This window comes from Cladophialophora carrionii (assembly GCF_000365165.1).
Source record: "Cladophialophora carrionii CBS 160.54 unplaced genomic scaffold supercont1.3, whole genome shotgun sequence".
Lineage (NCBI taxonomy): Eukaryota > Fungi > Ascomycota > Eurotiomycetes > Chaetothyriales > Herpotrichiellaceae > Cladophialophora > Cladophialophora carrionii.
Genome location: NW_008481828.1, coordinates 1,102,376 through 1,120,691, shown reverse-complemented (window position 1 = coordinate 1,120,691; position 18,316 = coordinate 1,102,376). Strand labels below are relative to the sequence as shown.

At 53.5% G+C, this 18,316-nt stretch overlaps 9 protein-coding genes across 9 annotated transcripts; 4 read left to right on the top strand and 5 right to left on the bottom strand.

The window, feature by feature from the left end:
• Positions 1-491: 491 nt before the first annotated feature.
• G647_03793 (uncharacterized protein) lies at positions 492-1,934 on the top strand (the record flags this gene model as incomplete). Its single annotated transcript, XM_008728138.1, has 2 exons — positions 492-1,734; positions 1,873-1,934. The coding sequence occupies 2 exons, from the start codon at positions 492-494 to the stop codon at positions 1,932-1,934; spliced, it is 1,305 nt and encodes a 434-aa protein (XP_008726360.1).
• A 205-nt stretch (positions 1,935-2,139) lies between these two features.
• On the bottom strand, positions 2,140-2,397 carry G647_03792 (uncharacterized protein; the record flags this gene model as incomplete). The annotated part of the gene is made up of 2 exons (XM_008728137.1): positions 2,140-2,300; positions 2,364-2,397. 2 exons carry the CDS (start codon positions 2,395-2,397, stop codon positions 2,140-2,142), a joined length of 195 nt encoding a protein of 64 aa, XP_008726359.1.
• Positions 2,398-3,070: 673 nt separating this feature from the next.
• On the bottom strand, positions 3,071-3,325 carry G647_03791 (uncharacterized protein; the record flags this gene model as incomplete). The annotated part of the gene is made up of 2 exons (XM_008728136.1): positions 3,071-3,211; positions 3,290-3,325. 2 exons carry the CDS (start codon positions 3,323-3,325, stop codon positions 3,071-3,073), a joined length of 177 nt encoding a protein of 58 aa, XP_008726358.1.
• Positions 3,326-4,338: 1,013 nt separating this feature from the next.
• Positions 4,339-5,310, bottom strand: G647_03790 (uncharacterized protein; the record flags this gene model as incomplete). Its single annotated transcript, XM_008728135.1, has 1 exon — positions 4,339-5,310. One exon carries the CDS (start codon positions 5,308-5,310, stop codon positions 4,339-4,341), a length of 972 nt encoding a protein of 323 aa, XP_008726357.1.
• Positions 5,311-5,913: 603 nt separating this feature from the next.
• G647_03789 (uncharacterized protein) lies at positions 5,914-6,858 on the bottom strand (the record flags this gene model as incomplete). Its single annotated transcript, XM_008728134.1, has 1 exon — positions 5,914-6,858. One exon carries the CDS (start codon positions 6,856-6,858, stop codon positions 5,914-5,916), a length of 945 nt encoding a protein of 314 aa, XP_008726356.1.
• A 284-nt stretch (positions 6,859-7,142) lies between these two features.
• G647_03788 (uncharacterized protein) lies at positions 7,143-7,823 on the bottom strand (the record flags this gene model as incomplete). The annotated part of the gene is made up of 1 exon (XM_008728133.1): positions 7,143-7,823. One exon carries the CDS (start codon positions 7,821-7,823, stop codon positions 7,143-7,145), a length of 681 nt encoding a protein of 226 aa, XP_008726355.1.
• Positions 7,824-8,183: 360 nt separating this feature from the next.
• Positions 8,184-10,838, top strand: G647_03787 (uncharacterized protein; the record flags this gene model as incomplete). Its single annotated transcript, XM_008728132.1, has 3 exons — positions 8,184-8,403; positions 8,457-10,238; positions 10,291-10,838. 3 exons carry the CDS (start codon positions 8,184-8,186, stop codon positions 10,836-10,838), a joined length of 2,550 nt encoding a protein of 849 aa, XP_008726354.1.
• A 671-nt stretch (positions 10,839-11,509) lies between these two features.
• Positions 11,510-13,312, top strand: G647_03786 (uncharacterized protein; the record flags this gene model as incomplete). Its single annotated transcript, XM_008728131.1, has 1 exon — positions 11,510-13,312. One exon carries the CDS (start codon positions 11,510-11,512, stop codon positions 13,310-13,312), a length of 1,803 nt encoding a protein of 600 aa, XP_008726353.1.
• A 971-nt stretch (positions 13,313-14,283) lies between these two features.
• Positions 14,284-15,477, top strand: G647_03785 (uncharacterized protein; the record flags this gene model as incomplete). Its single annotated transcript, XM_008728130.1, has 1 exon — positions 14,284-15,477. One exon carries the CDS (start codon positions 14,284-14,286, stop codon positions 15,475-15,477), a length of 1,194 nt encoding a protein of 397 aa, XP_008726352.1.
• Between the last annotated feature and the right edge of the window lie 2,839 nt (positions 15,478-18,316).

Sequence of the window (18,316 nt, the reverse complement as noted above, 5' to 3'; positions counted from 1 at the left end):
GATTGGGAACATGTCAGGGCGCTACCAGACCGGTGGCACTTGGAGATCAATCATCACTACAGCGGACATTCATTACGGCATCCACTAATTGACATCAACCGTTTGGTCGATGTCAGCTTTCACATAGCTTTCCCACAATCAACAGTCATTGAAACCCACGTCTGCGTTGTCTTATTGTCGTCGTCTCACCCCATGCTGATGTGAACAACGTCTCTTCTGGCTCACCACCAGCTCACCAGAGTTTGAGGATATGATTTACGTAAGCGCTTCGGCTCTTGTGGTGCTTGCAATGCTTGTTACTTCGGCCCGTTCTTTGCAAAGTGTGAGCTACAATGGCGTGCTTTGGTTTGGTTTTCCTCTCCGTCCCATCTGATCTTTCAGCAAACTTACTACTCCCATCTTATCCGACCGTCCATCCATGCTGACTCAATCCACGACAAGGAGAGAGTCGTTCCTCCGCCCGTGCCTCCATCTGTCCCATGAACCACACCATGTCCGAGGTTCAATCCGTCCCCGACCGCATCCCCACAATCAACCTCAGCAAAGCTTCTTCTGACAGTGACCCGTCCATTCGCGCAGACCTCCTCGCCCAACTCCGCCACTCCCTCCTCGACATCGGCTTCCTGTACATCTCCGACCACGGCGTCGATGCCACCGTCGTGGACAACCTCCTAGCGTTGCTGCCTCTTCTATTCGACCTCCCGGAGGGTGTCAAATCCTCCGCCTCGCTACTCAACTCCCCGCACTTCCTGGGATATAGTTCGTTTGGCCACGAAACCACAGCCGGAAGCCAGGACCAGCGCGAACAGTTTGAATTCGCGAACGAAGTGCCTGTTCGGGATGGAGACGAAAGCCTGTCTACGCGCCTGTTGGGCCCGAACCAGTGGCCCGTAGTCGATCGCGATACAGGAGACCGCGACGTCGAGACCCCGGGTGTGTCGGTGGGACGTTTGAGGGAGGCAGTCGAAGCGTATATCCGTGAGATGCAGTCCCTGAGCACCAGGTTTCTGAGCCTTGTGGAGGAGGCCCTCGAGGTGGAGAGCGGCGTCCTGCAGCGTTTCACCGGGCCTCAGGATCGGCTCAAGGTCGTGCATTATCGGTCATCCGGCTCTGCGGACCCCTCTGCCTCTGAATCTGCCGCTGTAGACCAGTCTCCAAAGGACGGTCATGTTCCATCGGCCTGGATCCAAGGTGTAGGCCCCCACAAGGACTCCTCCGGCTGGATGACATTCTTGCTGCAAACGCAACCGCCACCACAAGCACAAGCACAAGAACAAGAACAAGCGCAACCCTTGCGTCTTTATTCGTCTTCTTCGCCCTCATCGAACGGTTGTGGCAGCACCGGCAGCAGCGGCAGCATCTCCGGCAGGGGCCTCCAAGTCCTGACCAAGTCCGGCACCTGGATCGACGTCCCTCCCATGCCAGGCACCTTTGTCGTGAACATGGGCCAAGCCTTCGAAGTCGTGACCAACGGCCTGTGCAAAGCGACGACGCACCGCGTGTTGCTCCCGTCCGGCTCATTCGAGCGGTATAGCGTGCCGTTCTTCCAGGGCGTGCAGCCGCGGCTGAGGAAGCACGACTTTATGAGCTTGTGGGCGCAATTTGACGAAAGGAGGCACAGATGGGGCGATGGGCTTGAGGGCGACGAGGCGAGGAATGTCGACAGTCCGTTCTTGAAGGGAAAGTACGATACGTGGGGGGAGGCGCAATTGAGGACGAAAATCCGGAGTCATAGTGAGTTTTATCGGAGTCTTCGCGTTCGCACAATCGTGCATTGCATCGTGTTCTCTTCGCAGTCGAAGGACGGAGATCATTGTTGTTGATGTGTACCCTTTTGCGTCCGTGGCGGTACAGACTAATGAATGCGCATAGGGGACGTGGGCAGGAGATGGTATCCTGATGTCTATGACAAGTATGTCAACGACGATAGCTAGACGGTTGACGAACGAGCGGGCTTCAATCAGAACCCGCTCAGCACTCCGAGTCCCTGGATTCCAGTCGGCGCCACTCACAAAGACATCTCATCTCGGTGAGGACAGCAGGAGTGGCGTAGAGGCTAAGCAGAGCTCGACCTTTTGATACTATCGTGTCCACGAAAGTGCCGTTGCAAGCAGGCCGCGGTATCGTCTGCCTAAGATTTCAGGCTGGCGCTGTTTCCGCAACCAGCATCTTCAGCTCTTCCTTGAGCCCATCCTGCGATTGTTGATGGCCATATCCGGTCTCAATCAAATTCCCAAAGTCAGCGCCGCCATAAGTGTTGGTCTTTTCGAATATCCCATACGTGCCGAGCATGTTGTATGCTGCGCCAGGAACGATGGTTAGCATATCGAGCAAGCAGGAAACTACGCTGAACGGGCACTTACCTGGAGTCAGAAGGTCAACAGCGACACCTTTCATTTCTGTCCTCATCCCACAGCATCTTCGCCGTGGCAGACAGTTCGCCCGAGTCGACTTGTACCACATTCCAGTGAAGTCTGGCCTCTTTCAGTGATAGCGCCAGCCATGTTCACGCCCACCGTATAGTCAGCTACGTAGACGAATCGACTCTAGGAATTCGCTGAGTCTCTGAAGACACCGCACATTGCACACTGCTCTTGCGGCAGTCGAGACACGGCACATGCTGCACCTCTGGCCTCCTCCGGATCAGTACCAGGACGGTGTACGAGAGGATTGACCCAGTAGTATCCTAGCGGAATTGCTGTGCGTCAGACGGGAGTAATGGTATTAGCCTTGATACATCTTGTCTAGTATCTCGCCATCTCGTTCGAGGTGTTCGGGGTTCTAAATTGGTTTGAGACTGGAGGTGTTTACCCAATACCAACCCCCTGTAATGATAGCACTCTACTTCTCGCGTAGCCCCTTCAATTTCCCTCCAACGTTTTCTGCGCCTTGACTCTGGGAGCATACAATGGCAACTCCGTGTTATATTCGTTGAAGGCGTCGCCCGCGAAGGCTAGTGTGATGACATGCTTCACGCTTCCCGAGGCAAGTACCGCACCAACGACGATACCCCGTCGGCGAAGAGTTAGGAGGAATGGCCATGACGACCGCAACTTGACCTCGGGGGACTTCAATGAGAAGACTGCGAGCGGTAGTCCACCACTGCTGGAAGGATGGATGGATCCGGAAACTTGATGCTCATTGTTCGTAATGCAGCCGTCACGACGAGGCACGCCGCAGCGAGCTCGGCTATTATGGCCTTCCTACTTATCTGTTCCCCAATATTAATACTCGATCACATGAGAAGATCATTTGACATCAAGCATGTCGGATCGGGAATCTCAAATACCCCGAGGAGGACGACTTTCTGGACAGTCCCGGCCATGGTGTAAGAAGCTTGAGGCAAGTAGTTGGATTCCTTTGGCTGGTTGGACGGTGACGGCTTCTTCCCAAACTCCCGGCGATTGTCTCGTAGAGCTGCGGCGCGACTTTGTTCGTGTAAGAACCCCCTATGCCCTTATATCTTCATGGGCTCCTTGCTTGTGAATCATGGCGCTGTTGACCCTGGCTAGGAGTCCGTCCTCATTGGTACAGTACAGCTGCCAACAAGGATGACTGACCGGTCATCACTCTCCTCTCTCGACAGCGGTGTTTCAACGGAGGGCGGCGTACACGTTTGCCACTGCAGAGGTCTGGTGATCAGGAATGCTGTAATGTGGCATGAGAATAAGATGGTACATGTGCTTGGACGACTTATCTCAGGTAGAAGTTGTGCAGAGCACTAATTATCGACCAAGGCATTGTCAGCTGAATGATCACTGAAGCAGCTTTCTTTCGTTTGTATCGAGTACGCCTGGTGGACTTGACCACGAACGATTCCACGGTGATCACCCAGGTAAGACTATACAACCGATATGGAAATCGACTTGCATTGGAGCAGAAACACTAGAGTATCATCAGCGGACGGCGCGGCACAACCGGCGCATTGCGTCTCAAGCACGGATGAAATATCAGATGAAGTCGGATCAACATGGAGGAAACTGTGGTTCGAGTTATCCAATCGACTGAAGTACTTTTTGAAATGTGGCATATGGTCATGTTAACGCCGGCAATTTTGTCTCCTTCCCAAAGAGTCGAGATTTTGTGTGACCATGAAATCCCAAAGGCAATTGCTGGCCCCCGTAGAATCCCAGCATCAAGTCGCTAAGTATTGTGTGCGAACGGCAGCTCAAGCAAGGAGGATCATGCTCCTCCAGCACTTCTCGTCTTCCCAGCAGGAGAGCACATTCCTGTCTGAGCTGCGACATGCGGCTCCGAGCCCATGTGGCGCACCTCGTCATCATGACTGTCTTTTCCAGATCTCCGAGTCGCCAGCTCGTGCGTACAGCACCTGGGATGTTAGTCCATTCCCACGGTCTTTGGCCCGTATGCCCAGTCTCGTTGAATTCTTTCTGCGTTCGGGGTCATCAGCCCTTGCAAGTCTCTATCAACGGGTAGACATGGCATGGTGATCTTGTTTGGGATCCAGGCATGCAATTGTTTCTCCATCTGTTCCATGTTGCAGGGTTGTGCTGGTGAATGAGCTCTTTCGGCGTTCTCCTTCCGCTTCTTCGCAGTCAATCTGTCTGGGATCTCAACGTGAGAGAATACCTTGTTCGTGCTGCATTGCGGGTCGTCTCGATGACCCAAAGGCTCCACGATGCTGTACAAAGCCTTCGTAGCTGCCTGGCACTTTGACATTGCGGCATCTTCGACGAAGCAGACCTTCTTGACTTGTCGCGGCTTGTCGATCTTGCACTTGTTAGAATGAACTTCCCCCTGAACTGGAGTTGACGCCTCCCGGAAGTTGACAGGGACAAATCTGCTAGAGTCAACAAAGATGTGTCGCGCTTGAGTCAATCCCTTGGCTGATTGATCTTCGAGTGGCGGACCCAAGCTCGCCTTCTTGATTGAGATTGCGTCCGAGTCGATCTCAATGTCACCTTCCCGCAGGTCGTTGTTTGCCTTCAGATCCGCCTGAACAGCACCTGGGGTGGCGCAGACAATCTCAATTAGAGTCTTCAGACCAATCTTGACCTGCTCGGCGAGGTCGAGCATCATGGCGTTGTTCTTCAGCATTTGGTTCACTCGCCATTTCTCTTCATTCTGCACGTTTGCCAGGCCTCTGCCGCTGTACAGATCGGTTGCATTCGCCTCCTTTGCTGCCTTTCTCACAGTGAAAGATCGGCTCTCAACATCATAGACCTTGTATTTGAGTATGGTCGAGGCATAGTGGAGATCGTCGGAAAGAACCTGCAGGACTCTATATTGCTCGTCGATACAGTCGGCCTCCAGATAGTGCAGATTTGAGCAGGCTGAGACAGCCGCCATAGTGAGTCGCAGAGATAAAACAAGCAAGAATATCAAACAACACGCGGAGGAAGTGAATATGAGTGATGCTGGAGCATCGAGATGCAAGAGAGGCAGACGCAATCAAGGTGATTGACAAACAGAGGACTTGAAGAAGAGCTGATATCGAGGTCTGGAGCGGTGTTCAGTTCGGCGACGACAATGTCAAGTGACAAGATCGATCCGCTGCTATTCATCTGCTCTCTGGTAGTGAAGTGAGTAGGAGAACACCTGATTTGAGATTCATTTCATCCTCGCATTGCTGATCTGTCAGATTCCAGTAGATCTGTCGCTTCCCGGCCGTGGCCACAGCCAGCTCTGGTTCTCTCAGAGGGCTCTATCACTGGGTCATGGACATGAATTCGGCCTCAAGGTTTGTTCACTCGGTACACCAAACTATGATCGATGCTCATCTCTTGTGTTGCCTCGCTTGCGCAGTGGCTCGGCACCTGTTTTCCGCTTCTTGTCCTTTTGACCTGTCGGGGCTGCAACCATCTCGCTCGCGCTGTGGCGCGCAGTCCGGCTCGTACTTTCCGGACGAGCCTTGGCTCCTTGAACCGCAATATCATCAGCAGAGTCGGCACTTCATGAAGATGCTGACGTGCTGGTTGGTGTACATGACCGCCCGGATTCGGATTTCGTGTCATCACTGGACGTCGAGGAATTTTCGTCGACAGAGTCACAGGCTTCTGTTGTAGTATGAATGTCGCTCGATGTGGAAGATGCCTTTTCCTCTTCATCAGACGAGTCCGTCGCCTCAGATCCAACCCGGTGTCCACCAGATTCTTCATACTCTGCAGAGTCCGATTCAGTCCCTGATGTTTCTCCTGCATCGGTCGAGGCTTGGGGACTGCAAACGATGCGATCCGTAGGCGCACGTGAACGAGGTCGTACAGCTTGGCCGTTGATGGTCTTGTCTCCATCTGAAGATGGTCCTGATTCTTCATTGTGTCTCATTCTCTTCAGCCTCTTTGCCGCTGGGTATGGGACAGCCTCGTCTCCCTCGTTGGCAGTAGAGATTCGTCGTTTCAAGGTTGGTTTGCAGATCGGCTCCGGTTCCAAAAGGCTCCGAGCAGCTTGCTCGCCCATTGCTGGGATCTCTGGTTCAGGTGCTGCTGACCTCCGATGATTCCCACTATCGATGGAATCCAGGAAGTCGCTGAGGAATGCATTCATCTGGTCTACGTTGACCAAACCATCTTCAACGCGTGTCGCCATCTCCTTGAAGCGAGCAGCATGATTGGAGTCAGACAAGTACAACTCGAAATCCTCCTTCGACATGCGTAGGATTTTGTCCCACATGACTTGCATAGCCTCGCGGTCTTGGTAGGCGATTTGCTGAAGGCCTTTAGCGGTTTTGGTGAGGGTGTTGGCTCGCTGATACATGAAATCAGCTTGCTCCCGGAGGTCATTGGCGTTTTCTCGTAGGGCTGCGGCTTGCTGTAGGAGGTCGTCTGCCTGCTCGAAAGCTCGTTGAGGCGTCATAGAGACTGGCTCCTCGGCCATCAGGACCCGAAGTAGTGGCTCCATGGCTCCCAACAGCCTATCAGAGTATGGCCGTTGAATGAGGTGGGTACGTCGGAGGAGATAAAAAGGAAAGGTTATCAATCGTGATCAGAGCGGAGTTTGTTCGCTGGATGGTTCCAGTGCTCTTGACTGCCTGATTCGCCGTGAAGAGCATAGTCAACAGGTGAAGGGTACTCAGAGCGGTGTAATATTGAGCCTCCGCTGATGACTGTGACAGGAAACCCGAAAACCTACGACTCAGCCGGAGCCCTTCCTTTCATGGCGAATTTGACCATTAGTGTTTCCTGCTACTGTGCTGGACTCCAGGTTTCTGATACAGCTGGGTTATTCTTCTTCAACTGCTCCAATTCGGCCTCGAGTTCAGCGAGGTTTCCAGAGATGGGATTCTTGACGGGCTCTGTTCGAACCTCCCATACATCTTCACTGCTGGGCCCGGTCTTCCATTTAACTGCCTTTTTCCGGTAATGCTCCTGAATAGCTCTCTCGCGGTCCGCCTTGTCCCACTTCCTTGTTCTCATACAGAGCCAAAAGTCGTCCCAGTGATTCGAACATGAGCGGAAAGAACCGTGACGGTAGACGTTGACGAACTGACCACCGAAGCTTTGGCAGAACATTGCATAGTCGAAGGCGGAACGACAGGACATATCGGTCGGGTACAACGAGTTGGGAGAGATGTCGGTCCCAGTAAGTGTCGCCTGCGATCCCGTCTCTTTCTGGGTGGATGTGGTCTTCTCAGTCCGTCCATCACTAGCTTCTGCTTGAAGGTCTCTCAACAACAATGCCCACTCCTGCTCAGCCTGCTCTTCTCTACTTAGGACACGAGTGACTGGCTCTGAAACGGGAGGAGCAGCTGTTGCGCTGATCGGAGCTGCCAAAACTTCTTGCGGAGTCGGCGAAACGGGTAGAGCAGTGTTGTCGCCATTCTCGCTGCTCGGAGCAGCAGCCCTAGGCTTCCACCACCAGCTCATCTTCGAGGCAGTCGCTTTTGCTCGAAAGAAGAGATGCCAACGGAACAGTGGACGCGTTGAAAGTGTCCCAAGGATTCAAGCCACAGTGAAAAATGCACAGCCACAGAAGCAGCCACAGAAGCAGCCACAGATTTACTTTCTGCTACGTCATTGAGCAAATGCGCCCGCCGAACTGGATGCGCAAGTGGCAGCTGGTGACGGCGGGCAGCAAGCTTTTGTGGTCACAAGAGCCGACTTGTTAGATCTGTGATCAGGCACTCGACGCTGTCATCAACTCCAGTCTCTGTCAATATACAGGACAGCTAAGATTTGTAGACATGGACACACCTTCAATCCCACCATGCTGAGGGGACAGTGACGATGATACTCTCGAGGACTGCTGGACGCTCCCTCGGGCGGCCAGGTCCTCTTCTGACAACTTTTCCTAGAAAGCAGCTGCTCTACACAGGGAGAAATGCTCGACCAACAATTAGAGCGCCCGCAGTTGCTCCAAGCAGGAGAACGACATCCACCGAGTCTGGCGACAACGAATCAGGCCACATCCTGACCCAGGAGAATCAAGGGATCTTCTTCTTCGATAGTGAGCCAAGCTGGAAGCAAATACTTCGAAGAGCTGCACTGACCGCGTCGCAGATGTCTTCCCACTAAAGCTGCAATGGCTGAACCGCATCCCATACCTCAACCCGGACAAGTTCCTGGCAGATTCCCTCAGCAAGGTCAACCAGCCCAACCTTGCTTTAGCCGATCCGGGCAGTATCATCAAACGAGCTCTGCCAGAAGGCCTGCCTCTGCGTGTTGAAAAGATCCTACCCCGGCTACGCGAAGGAGGCGCATTTGTCAAGTTCTCTCATGACGAAGGAATAAATTCCACCGAACTAGAAAGCACACTGAAGCAATATCTCCAGGAGAAGCCGATCAGACCATGGTTCAATCCCCTGAGAAGAGTTCGGGCTTTCCTAGTGCAGGGCAAACCGTGGATTGAGGATCTATATCGCCTGCCTACAGCTCGACTCAAGGTGGAATTTCTGCCTACTGCGCCGGAAAATACCGCTGCCGAATTGACCCAGGAGACCTTGTACTCACTGTTCCGCAGGTACGGCAAGCTCTCAGAGATCGCCTCGCAACCTTCCGACTCGAAAGTCACCCCGAAATATGGAACTATCGACTATACCCGAGTTAGATTTGCAACCATGGCTAAGAACTGTATGCATGGCTACGTAGTGCCTCCAGAAGAGGGAGGCGGGAAAACAGGGACTCTACTCAAATTGAGCTACGAGTCAAAGAAGAGGACGAATTGGATCTGGGATTGGATGACGAACCACCCGAGAATCGTCATTCCCATCCTGGTTGCCCTTCTCACGGCCGCCTCGGTTGCTGTGTTCGATCCGATCAGGACCTTCTTCATCAGAATGCATGTCACTCACGGCTTGCATATGGAGGATCAGCCCATCATCAAGTGGATCAGAGGCCAGCTGCTGCGCGGTTACGACATCATCCGGTTCCGAAAGAACAAGCGTGACGACGAGAATCTCCGAATTGTTTGGGAGGATCGCCAGGGCGCAATCAACCAACTACAAACGTGGCTGATCGAGACTGCCGATACCTTTATAGTTGTGCAAGGGCCTCGCGGCGCCGGAAAGAAAGAGCTGGTGGTGGACCAAGCACTGAAGGATCGCCCCAATACTCTGATCATTGATTGCAAGAAGATCCAGGAAGCCCGAGGAGACAGCAACACCATCGCTGCAGCCGCCGCAGAAGTCGGCTATAAACCGGTGTTCTCCTGGATGAACAGTATCAGCAGCATGGTCGATCTCGCTGCAACCGCCACGATCGGTACCAAGGCTGGATTTTCCGAGACACTGGACAATCAACTCGCCAAGATCTGGGGCAACACGACGACTGCACTGAAGCAGATCGCATTGGCTCCACGTAAGAAGGAAGACAAGGATCCTCAGATGGCCGACGACGAATGGCTTGAAGCCCACCCCGAATGCCGGCCGGTGGTAGTGATTGACAACTTCCTCCACAAAAATAACGAGGGATCGGCGAGTTTGGTCTACGACAAGATTGGGGAATGGGCTGCCGTGCTGACGACACAGAACATCGCCCACGTGATTTTCCTGACGACGGATGTTTCATTCTCCAAATCACTTAGCAAGGCGCTGCCGGATCGTGTGTTCCGCCAGATCACTTTGAGCGACTGTTCTCCGGAAGTGGCCAAGAAACTCGTCCTAAAACACCTGGACGCGGATGGCGACACTGACGAGAACACCCCGACGGGTGAGGAGAAAGCGGATGCTTCGCACAGGCGGAGCGATCTTGACGAGCTGGATGGTGTGATACAAGTGCTTGGAGGTCGACTGACAGATCTGGAGTTCCTCGCGAGACGGATCAAAACCGGCGAATCGCCCGGCAGTATGTCAATCTCTCGCTCTTGCTGTGTTTCGGTGCTAATGCAGGAAAACAGAAGCCGTACGTCAAATCATCGAGCAGTCCGCGTCAGAGATCTTGAAAATGTATCTCCTTGACGTCGATGTGTCGACCCGCAAATGGACGCCTCAGCAAGCATGGCTGCTGGTCAAGGAGCTGGCGGCCAACGAAACTCTTCGATACAACGAATTCATTCTCAACGATCTGTTCAAAGACGGGGAGACTGTGCTGCAAGCTCTCGAGCAGGCCGAGTTAATATCCATTACCTCGAAGAACGGTCGACCATACGGCATCAAACCAGGGAAACCGGTCTACCAATCTGCATTCGAATACTTGACGGACGACGAAGTCCTCAAGGCGCGGCTCGATCTCGCTATTCTGTCACAGCTGATCGGCCAGGAAAACAAGAACGTGGAGAAATACGAGGCGGAATTGAGGACGTTGGCAGATTTGCCGGGGACACCAAGCGAACTGAAGCCTCGTATCCACTGGTGTCTGAGCAAGGCGATGGCCAGCCAGGAGAAGGTGATGAAATATGAGGCTCAAAGTGGGCAGTTGAAGAAGATACTCGCAGAGAAGTTTTGATGGCAGCGTCGACAGCGCGCTTTGTTTTGTACTGTACATCACCGGACCGGATGAAGGGGGAATACAGAGCTTGATGCAAGCGCGGCATTCTTCAGACGTACGGAGTATTTGCCTAGGAAATCTATCGCGGCTTTTAATCGCTATGCTCTGCTCCGATCGGACTGCGTACTGTACGAGTAGACATTGCTTCGACACCAGGCAGGATTCATGGCCAATTTCCAGAGAGGAATGCCATGCCATGTCAGCAGCATTTAGGCTCCGGGTTTAACGAGCCGGATGCACGCGCCAGAGTCAGTGCGGCGTGGGCGGCTGTTTGATCAAGTTTAAGGCATCCCACCAAGAAATCATCGGGGGCACCTAGACCATTCGCCTTTGCCTCACGAGCCGCAGAGACACATCAAGCATCATAGACCTCCTTGACAGTCTCCGAGAAGGTGTAACGGATCGAGCACACGCCACAGGATTATCACACGAGTTGGGCTGTTGCCGTTTTCTCGAGACGACCTCCCGTCAAGTATAATAGCAGCCACCCTCGGAGAGAGCGCAGCGCGTAACTGTCTGCCGAGTGGAATGTGTACATAGCGATCATCTTCACCTGGTCCGGTCTGGTTTGGCAAGTTCAGCTGGAGTTTTGAGCATTTCGACGACGGCTCAACTAATTGATCGCACCCATGGACGTGTCTCAGCAGGAGCGGAGCTCTTCCTTCCTCCACCACACCGTCACAGGAGCTCTTCATCATCCAGTCCAGGCACTTATCGTTCTCCTCTTCGTCGTCGCCGTTGCCACGCGCGTCGTCACGGGACTCCAATACCGCGCTACGGTGTCGAATCAGCCACAGGGGAACAGTCCGCGAACTGTGCCTATTCTTCCGTATTGGATCCCATGGATCGGCCATGCGATCAACTTTGCCGCAGGGGGCACGACTTTCTTGACCGCCGCAGCCCGGTCACTCGGAGGCAATGGCTCCATCTACGCCCTCTGGATGGCGAATTCCAAACACAACGTTGTCACGGTTCCTAGTCTGGCGAAACAAATCTTGATGGACAGGAGCAGCCCCATCACCATGGAGGATTTCATCTATCATGTCATGAAGACCTTCTGGGGCGATGGCGGTGCGATCAGAGCCATCGATCCGGCTCACCTGTGGGGCAACATCCACGGAGTCCTGTCCGGCATGTTGCGCGAGAGTTTCGTCACTACGGCCATCAAGGTTACCGTCGACATGGTCCAGGAAAGGACGTGGAATATGATCTCGGGCGCAGTGAGTCCTGTCGACCAGAGTATTTGGGAACGCCAGGGGAATGTCGAGATTCTGTCCAAGGGGAAGAGCGACGGGGATTTCATCGCCGAAGCCAGTCTTATGCCCCTGATAAGGTATTTCGTGGGCGACATTGCCACCACGGTACTGTTCGGGAAGGACTTTATGGAGAATAACCCGAACATCATGCCGGACCTGTGGCAGATGGATACGCGGTTCAATCTCTTCTTGACCGGCGCACCGAGCTGGTTTCCTGGAATGGGGGGGCCAGCGAAAGCAAGAGAACGGATCGTCCAGGCCATTGACGAACATCATCAGGCATTGTTCAAGTATCTCGACGGTCAGGACCCCGGGCCAAGGTGGAGTGACATGTCTGATGTCTCTTCCGTGATTATTGATCGTGCGCAAGCGTTCCGGGCGGCAGGATCTTCGCCTAGAGGATGGGCGACGGGCAACGGAGCGCTTCTGTGGGCCATGAACATCAATGCAAATGCCGTGATCTTCTGGATGGTATGGTATGTCTTCTCGACCCCGTCGTTGCTCCAAGAGGTTCGGCGCGAGATTACTCCCTACGTGCGCTTTCACCAGCCGGCCGCGACAGGGCTTCCAATCAAGGAACAACCGAAGCTTGAAATCGACGTCGCTGCTCTGTGGGGTAAATGTCCTCTTCTGAAAGGGGCGTTCTTCGAGGCAATGCGCCTGGAAGCTCCCAGCATGTCATACAAGATGGTCGAGGACGACTTTGTGGTCTACGAGGACGAGAAAGATGCGAGCAACTTGGGCAAGAAGGAGCCTCAGAGCTGGCTGCTGAAGAAGGGCGAACTGATCTGCATTCCACACGGGGTCCATCAGAGCGACGAGAAATACTTCCGCGACCCCGAGCGATTCGACCCCAGACGGTTCTGGGCCAAGGAAAGCCACGCAACAGAGAAGGGTCAGAATGGTCATGTCAACGGTGCCACGGAAGACGAAGCCGAGGTCAGAGTGGAGTACAAGACGATGAAAGTCTGGGGAGGCGGCAAGCAGATGTGTAAAGGCAAGACCTTCGCCGAGAGGGAAGTCGTCCTGTTCGGAGCCGCGATCATCATGCAGTGGGATATCGAGCCCGTCGACAATGGCGGGAAGTGGGTGCACCCAGGTCGCATAGTCGGCGCCGGTGCGATGAACCCAAAGCATGACGTGCGGGTTCGTATGAGGCGGAGGGAGGGATGGTAGAAGAAGACTCACCACCGCAGAGATGTACATAAGGTACACATGCACGATCGATGCCAATCTAGCGGACGAGCATGTTCAACTATAAGATGCCCCGGATTGATCTTGCCTTGGGCCATCTTTGAAATGCGAGTCTCGTTCACATTGGCGGTGAAAGAGCAGATCGACAAATACGAAACAGCTTTCGAATTCCGTTCATCTCATCTGCAAGCCAGAGTTCTGGACCTGCGTGGAGAACATGTCTATCTTCACGGATGGAGTACTATCATCGACTCTGATCACTTCCGCCGAATTCGAATATGTTCCTTATCATGATTGCTTGAGTGATCGTTTTTCATCATGCATCTCGATGCTCGTGCTGTCCAATCTGATCTGATCTGATGCCGCTGAGACGATGTGAGGCGGCCATGAACAGATCTTGAACCGTACATACATGCCCCTGGACATTGGGCGAATCCCAGCCGTCTGATTTGTGTCGAGAGTATCAGAGTATTGATACACCTGCTAGAACGGTGTGTGGATCAAGCTGGGAAGTTCGCACCTACCTACCTACCTGCGTCCCAGCTCTGATCACGATGATCCCCTCCGCTGGCAAGATATACTGCCGTATTTCGAGGCAGATTTCGAGATACCATGTTGGCGAGACAGGTTGTTTCAATGGCGACTTTACCTTTACATACACTCCGTTGCTCTTTGCGTTCTATAACTGTGATCTACGCTGACCAGACATGGTGGCTGCAATGGATACCCTGCTCACCTTCGATCTCGAAGATGGTAAAGCTCTAGAAGGCGGCCAAGGCACACTGAGCCAAGACCTGAAACGTCGAGTGGGATTAGGCGCATTCTTATTTGTTGTGGACCTGAGCGTGTTCAGCAACAGCACCACAGCAAGCCTCATGCTCTTGTTGGCCTTGGATGGACTACTACATTCAGACGGTGCAAACAGGACATAAGCCTTACTGCCGATTTCCACGATGGAGCACACAGGCCAGCAGATGCCAGAACGATACGCCCTTGTCTCGTCACTTTACGGACCGGGCACGATCGCCTGCTGGTACCTTACGATTTTGTCCGTTCTGGTCTCGTGGACTCTTCATCCCAGGAAACGAACGTCGGGATCCATTGACGTCGACTTGGTGGCGATTTTGACGCTTCCAACCGTCGCTGCCGGCCACCTGATATCGCAGATTTCGCGACTGATGCCGGGGAAGTTGTCCAGGGGCATCGAAGCTAATCGATTCGCCCAGTCCATCGCCGCCATTGAGGCACCTTTCAGCGTCATCGAATCCTTTATGGCGATAAGTGTCATTTTATTCCTTGTTGCTGCGTGGATGTTTTGTCTCCGTCGTGCAATATCCGTGGCAATAGTCGGCCTCTTGTGCCTTGCCACCGAATGTTATATCCATTTCTCCGGCGTGAACGAGCTTGCTGGCATTCGATACAATCCGTCGGGCGCGCCGAGTGACGAAGAAAAACCGGCCTTCACCCGATCGTTCGTTGCCGACTTTACAGGCCTCGTCATCGCCATCCCTGTCATACTGGCCGTTTGCAGCATTACCGGCTCTACGGTTGTCACCTACATGCTTCGTTTCCGAAGACCTCCGCGGGAGATTGAGGAAGCTGGGCAACGATTGCCGCGTGAGAATCCTGACGGTTCGCAACAGGCAACCGTCGAGATAGCCAGACCAAGGACCGAGGGAGATCCACGAAACGCGGCACCAGTGGGAGGAGAAACAGGAGGCGTACGGGTGACACAGTGGAAACGAGATATCAGACAAACACAACGACTGGCACGAACAAGCACATGGATCAGCCTGATCTTTGTCCCTGCCACAGCGCTACTCAGCGTGTTGCCCAGCGCAATGAACGCGCTTCAATTTTCTCATTCCGTTCTCGCCGCTGCTGGTGGCAGTGGCAGTGGCAGTGGCAGGACAATCACAGTCTGGTCTCGTCTGAAGATATTCGCGGGGCACTTCTACCCGCGCGCCAGTAATTCTTTCTTGGATCTCGACCAGGCAGTGGCTACCGCTGCGGGAGCCACTGTGCTTGGATTTGGCGTTTACAGTGTTGCCAACGCACGTTACAAGATGCAAAGTGGCCGAGAGGTGGTGCGGATGGAGGAAGACGGAATCCAGTTGGATCGGCTGGATCGAGATCCGACGTTTTGAGGGCGATTCATGGACGGCCTGCAGATGTTGAGCATAATGAGGCGTGTCAAGAACATGGGAGGATGATTGTCTGTCACGTAGAGATCAGTTGATAGCTGATGGTGTAGAGTATGTACGAGGAAGTTGGCTGAGCACGACCAGCGACGAGCCTGGCTTTGGAAGAGCATTACGGAGTACCATTACGGTGCTAGTGTTTTCTGCCACCATATGCAGAAGGTACATAGGTAGGTCGACACGTTGCCTGTATGGTGTGTTAGGATATCCTTGAAGGCCTTGTAGTTTCAGACAATTGTCGAAATGGAGACGATCTTGACTTCTCAAATAGCGTACTGTGTACGGAGTGGATCAAAACTACGACGATACAACTGTAGGCCGAACTAATGTCGAGTGTACACAGTACGAGTACATTCATTCGCGCGAAGTTCCCTTGACGACTTCAAGGATAGACTGAGTACTCTGTGCTATGGTCTTTCTGTGAAGTCGTACTGAAAACCGCCATGTCATCCCCGCCATTCTCACAGCCGATCCCAACCGTCATTTTCTTTCTGAGGTACCTAGGCAGTCGAAACGGGCCAGTGAACTCACAGTGACATTGCGCTTACACGTCGCATGAGATTGGTGGCGTGTTTCATGTGACCAATCCATAGATAGGCCATGGTATACGTAGGTACCAGGTAGTGGACTATCGCTAAGCGTTACACACCCAGTACGGAGTATATAGACGGGCAGGTGAAGACACTGATGAGAACATTGGTAATGAATTATCCCAAGTGTTAGTTCAGATCCTCAGCCTGACCTTACCCAAGTACTTACACAGTACTCAGGAATTCCTTACCGAGTATTTACTCGGGCAGATCGAACACCCCTTTGACCAAGCAGGCACTCACACCCCGTTTCGCCGCATCGCACGTTTACTGTGTCACCCTGCTCAGTCAGGCAATCAGGCCTGTGCACGCCAACATCTTCAGGCCTGTCTCAAGCCGCTACGCAGTACAGCTCTGGACCCTCGCGCACTTAGGTGGCACGGTGGTTGTGTCACCTCGTATTTTGTCTGCCGTCCTGCCGCTCTGGCGCCCTGCATATCGCGTCGCATGTATCTGGACAGCAGCTCGCTTGGACCGCCCTTCTCACTGGGTGCGTCTTGAATGGCCAGGAAGCTTACCTCAGGTAAGCCTTCACAGCACCACGGACCGTACGAGGATGAACACGAGCCTCCCACCCACCACCACTGCGTTGGTTACACAGCATCATGCATGGCTTCCAGGGAGCAAAGCTGTCGAATCGACTGCCACCAAACACACCAACACACCAACACGGCACATGCTCCCCCGCCAATTAAACCACGACCGTCCCGCTGCAATCACGAGTACAGCGATTTCGTATACCTACCGTACATTGTTCACGGGACGTTCGGTTAACACTGGACGCTTTCCTGTGCACGCCACGCCACGCCCCGTTCAGAACAAGAACCAGAACCAGAACCACAACGCTTTCCACTTCCGGCCAGTCCATCCATTTTCTCCGCTTCTGGGTTCGCACACCACACGAGGTGGATACAGCAGTCATCGAACCACTCCTTGGTTTTCCAGAGGTCAGAAATATCCGCCGGGCTATGTATGTGCTCGTACTGGTCGACGCGGAAGTAGACTTCAATCGCTTGTCACAACGTGGATTTGCCGACGTTGGCCTATTCTCTCGATTACTTGTACCTTTCTGGTCCCACTTTTCGTACGATGCATTGATCGTCCGCGTCCGTGTTCTCTGGTTTGACGGTTCTCAACTCTTCTTGACAGCGGTGGCTGACTGGCTGACTGACTGACTGAGTGACTGACTGACTGACTGACTGAGTGACTGACTGACTGACTGAGTGACTGACTGGCAAATCTGTGCTCCGCAGCACAAACGAACACGACTAGCTTACTGTGTAGGTAGACGGCATGCGAAATCTGAATCTGAATGGCATAAAAACAACGCGAGATTACGCGCACCGCGGCAAGCGGCTCAGCCTCAACAGCTCCATGGGCGGGCTCGGGCTGGCTTGCTCGGGCTGGCTGACTGTGAGAATATCTTCGCCAACGTTATTGGATCGCTATGTACTGGAATACGATAGTACACATGTACGCCGTGAGTGCAAAAGTTGTTGGTACGCCTGGCCATGCGTGCATGCATACATGCGAGGCAGCCACAAACCCTCGTGATCGATCGTCAGCTCTCACCGTACAATACAGAAAGGTGAGGTGAGGCTAGACGTCCGAGTCCGAGATGGGTCTGAGATGGGCTGTCCACCGTCAAAGCGACTAGGTAACCGAGTATATAAGGCTTGCTGATCTGCCATGTTGAACAATTGCGCAAGCGTTCGTGTTCGGGACTTTTGGAAGTGCATTGATGTCCATTGTCATTTTCGATATCATCTCGAGCCAAGCCACCGCTTCAACACGAACAGGTCCTTGCGATCCTTGCAAAGGGGGAACCAAGCTGTTGGCGACCTTGACAGACAATCTCAAAAGTCAAGTGGCCTGGTTTTTCGACGTCAATCGAGACCGGATCGACTCGTCCTCGTCCTCGTCCTCGGCCTCGACCTCGAATCCCGACGCTGACGCTGACGCCCGTCAATGAAGATGCGTCTGACCAGCCTTCTCCTCGCCGGCGTTTCGCTGATCCTTCCCGTCGTCCTGGCCACTCCTCTTCCCGAAGCTGATACCACATGCTCTCACCCGCTCAGAGACGGGGACAGGCTCGTAAAGGTACATATTTCCCACGACCGTTCTTCCTGCTACATTCCTGTGTCGATTCCCACGACCATTCTTCCTGCTACATTCCTGTGTCGATTCCCACGACC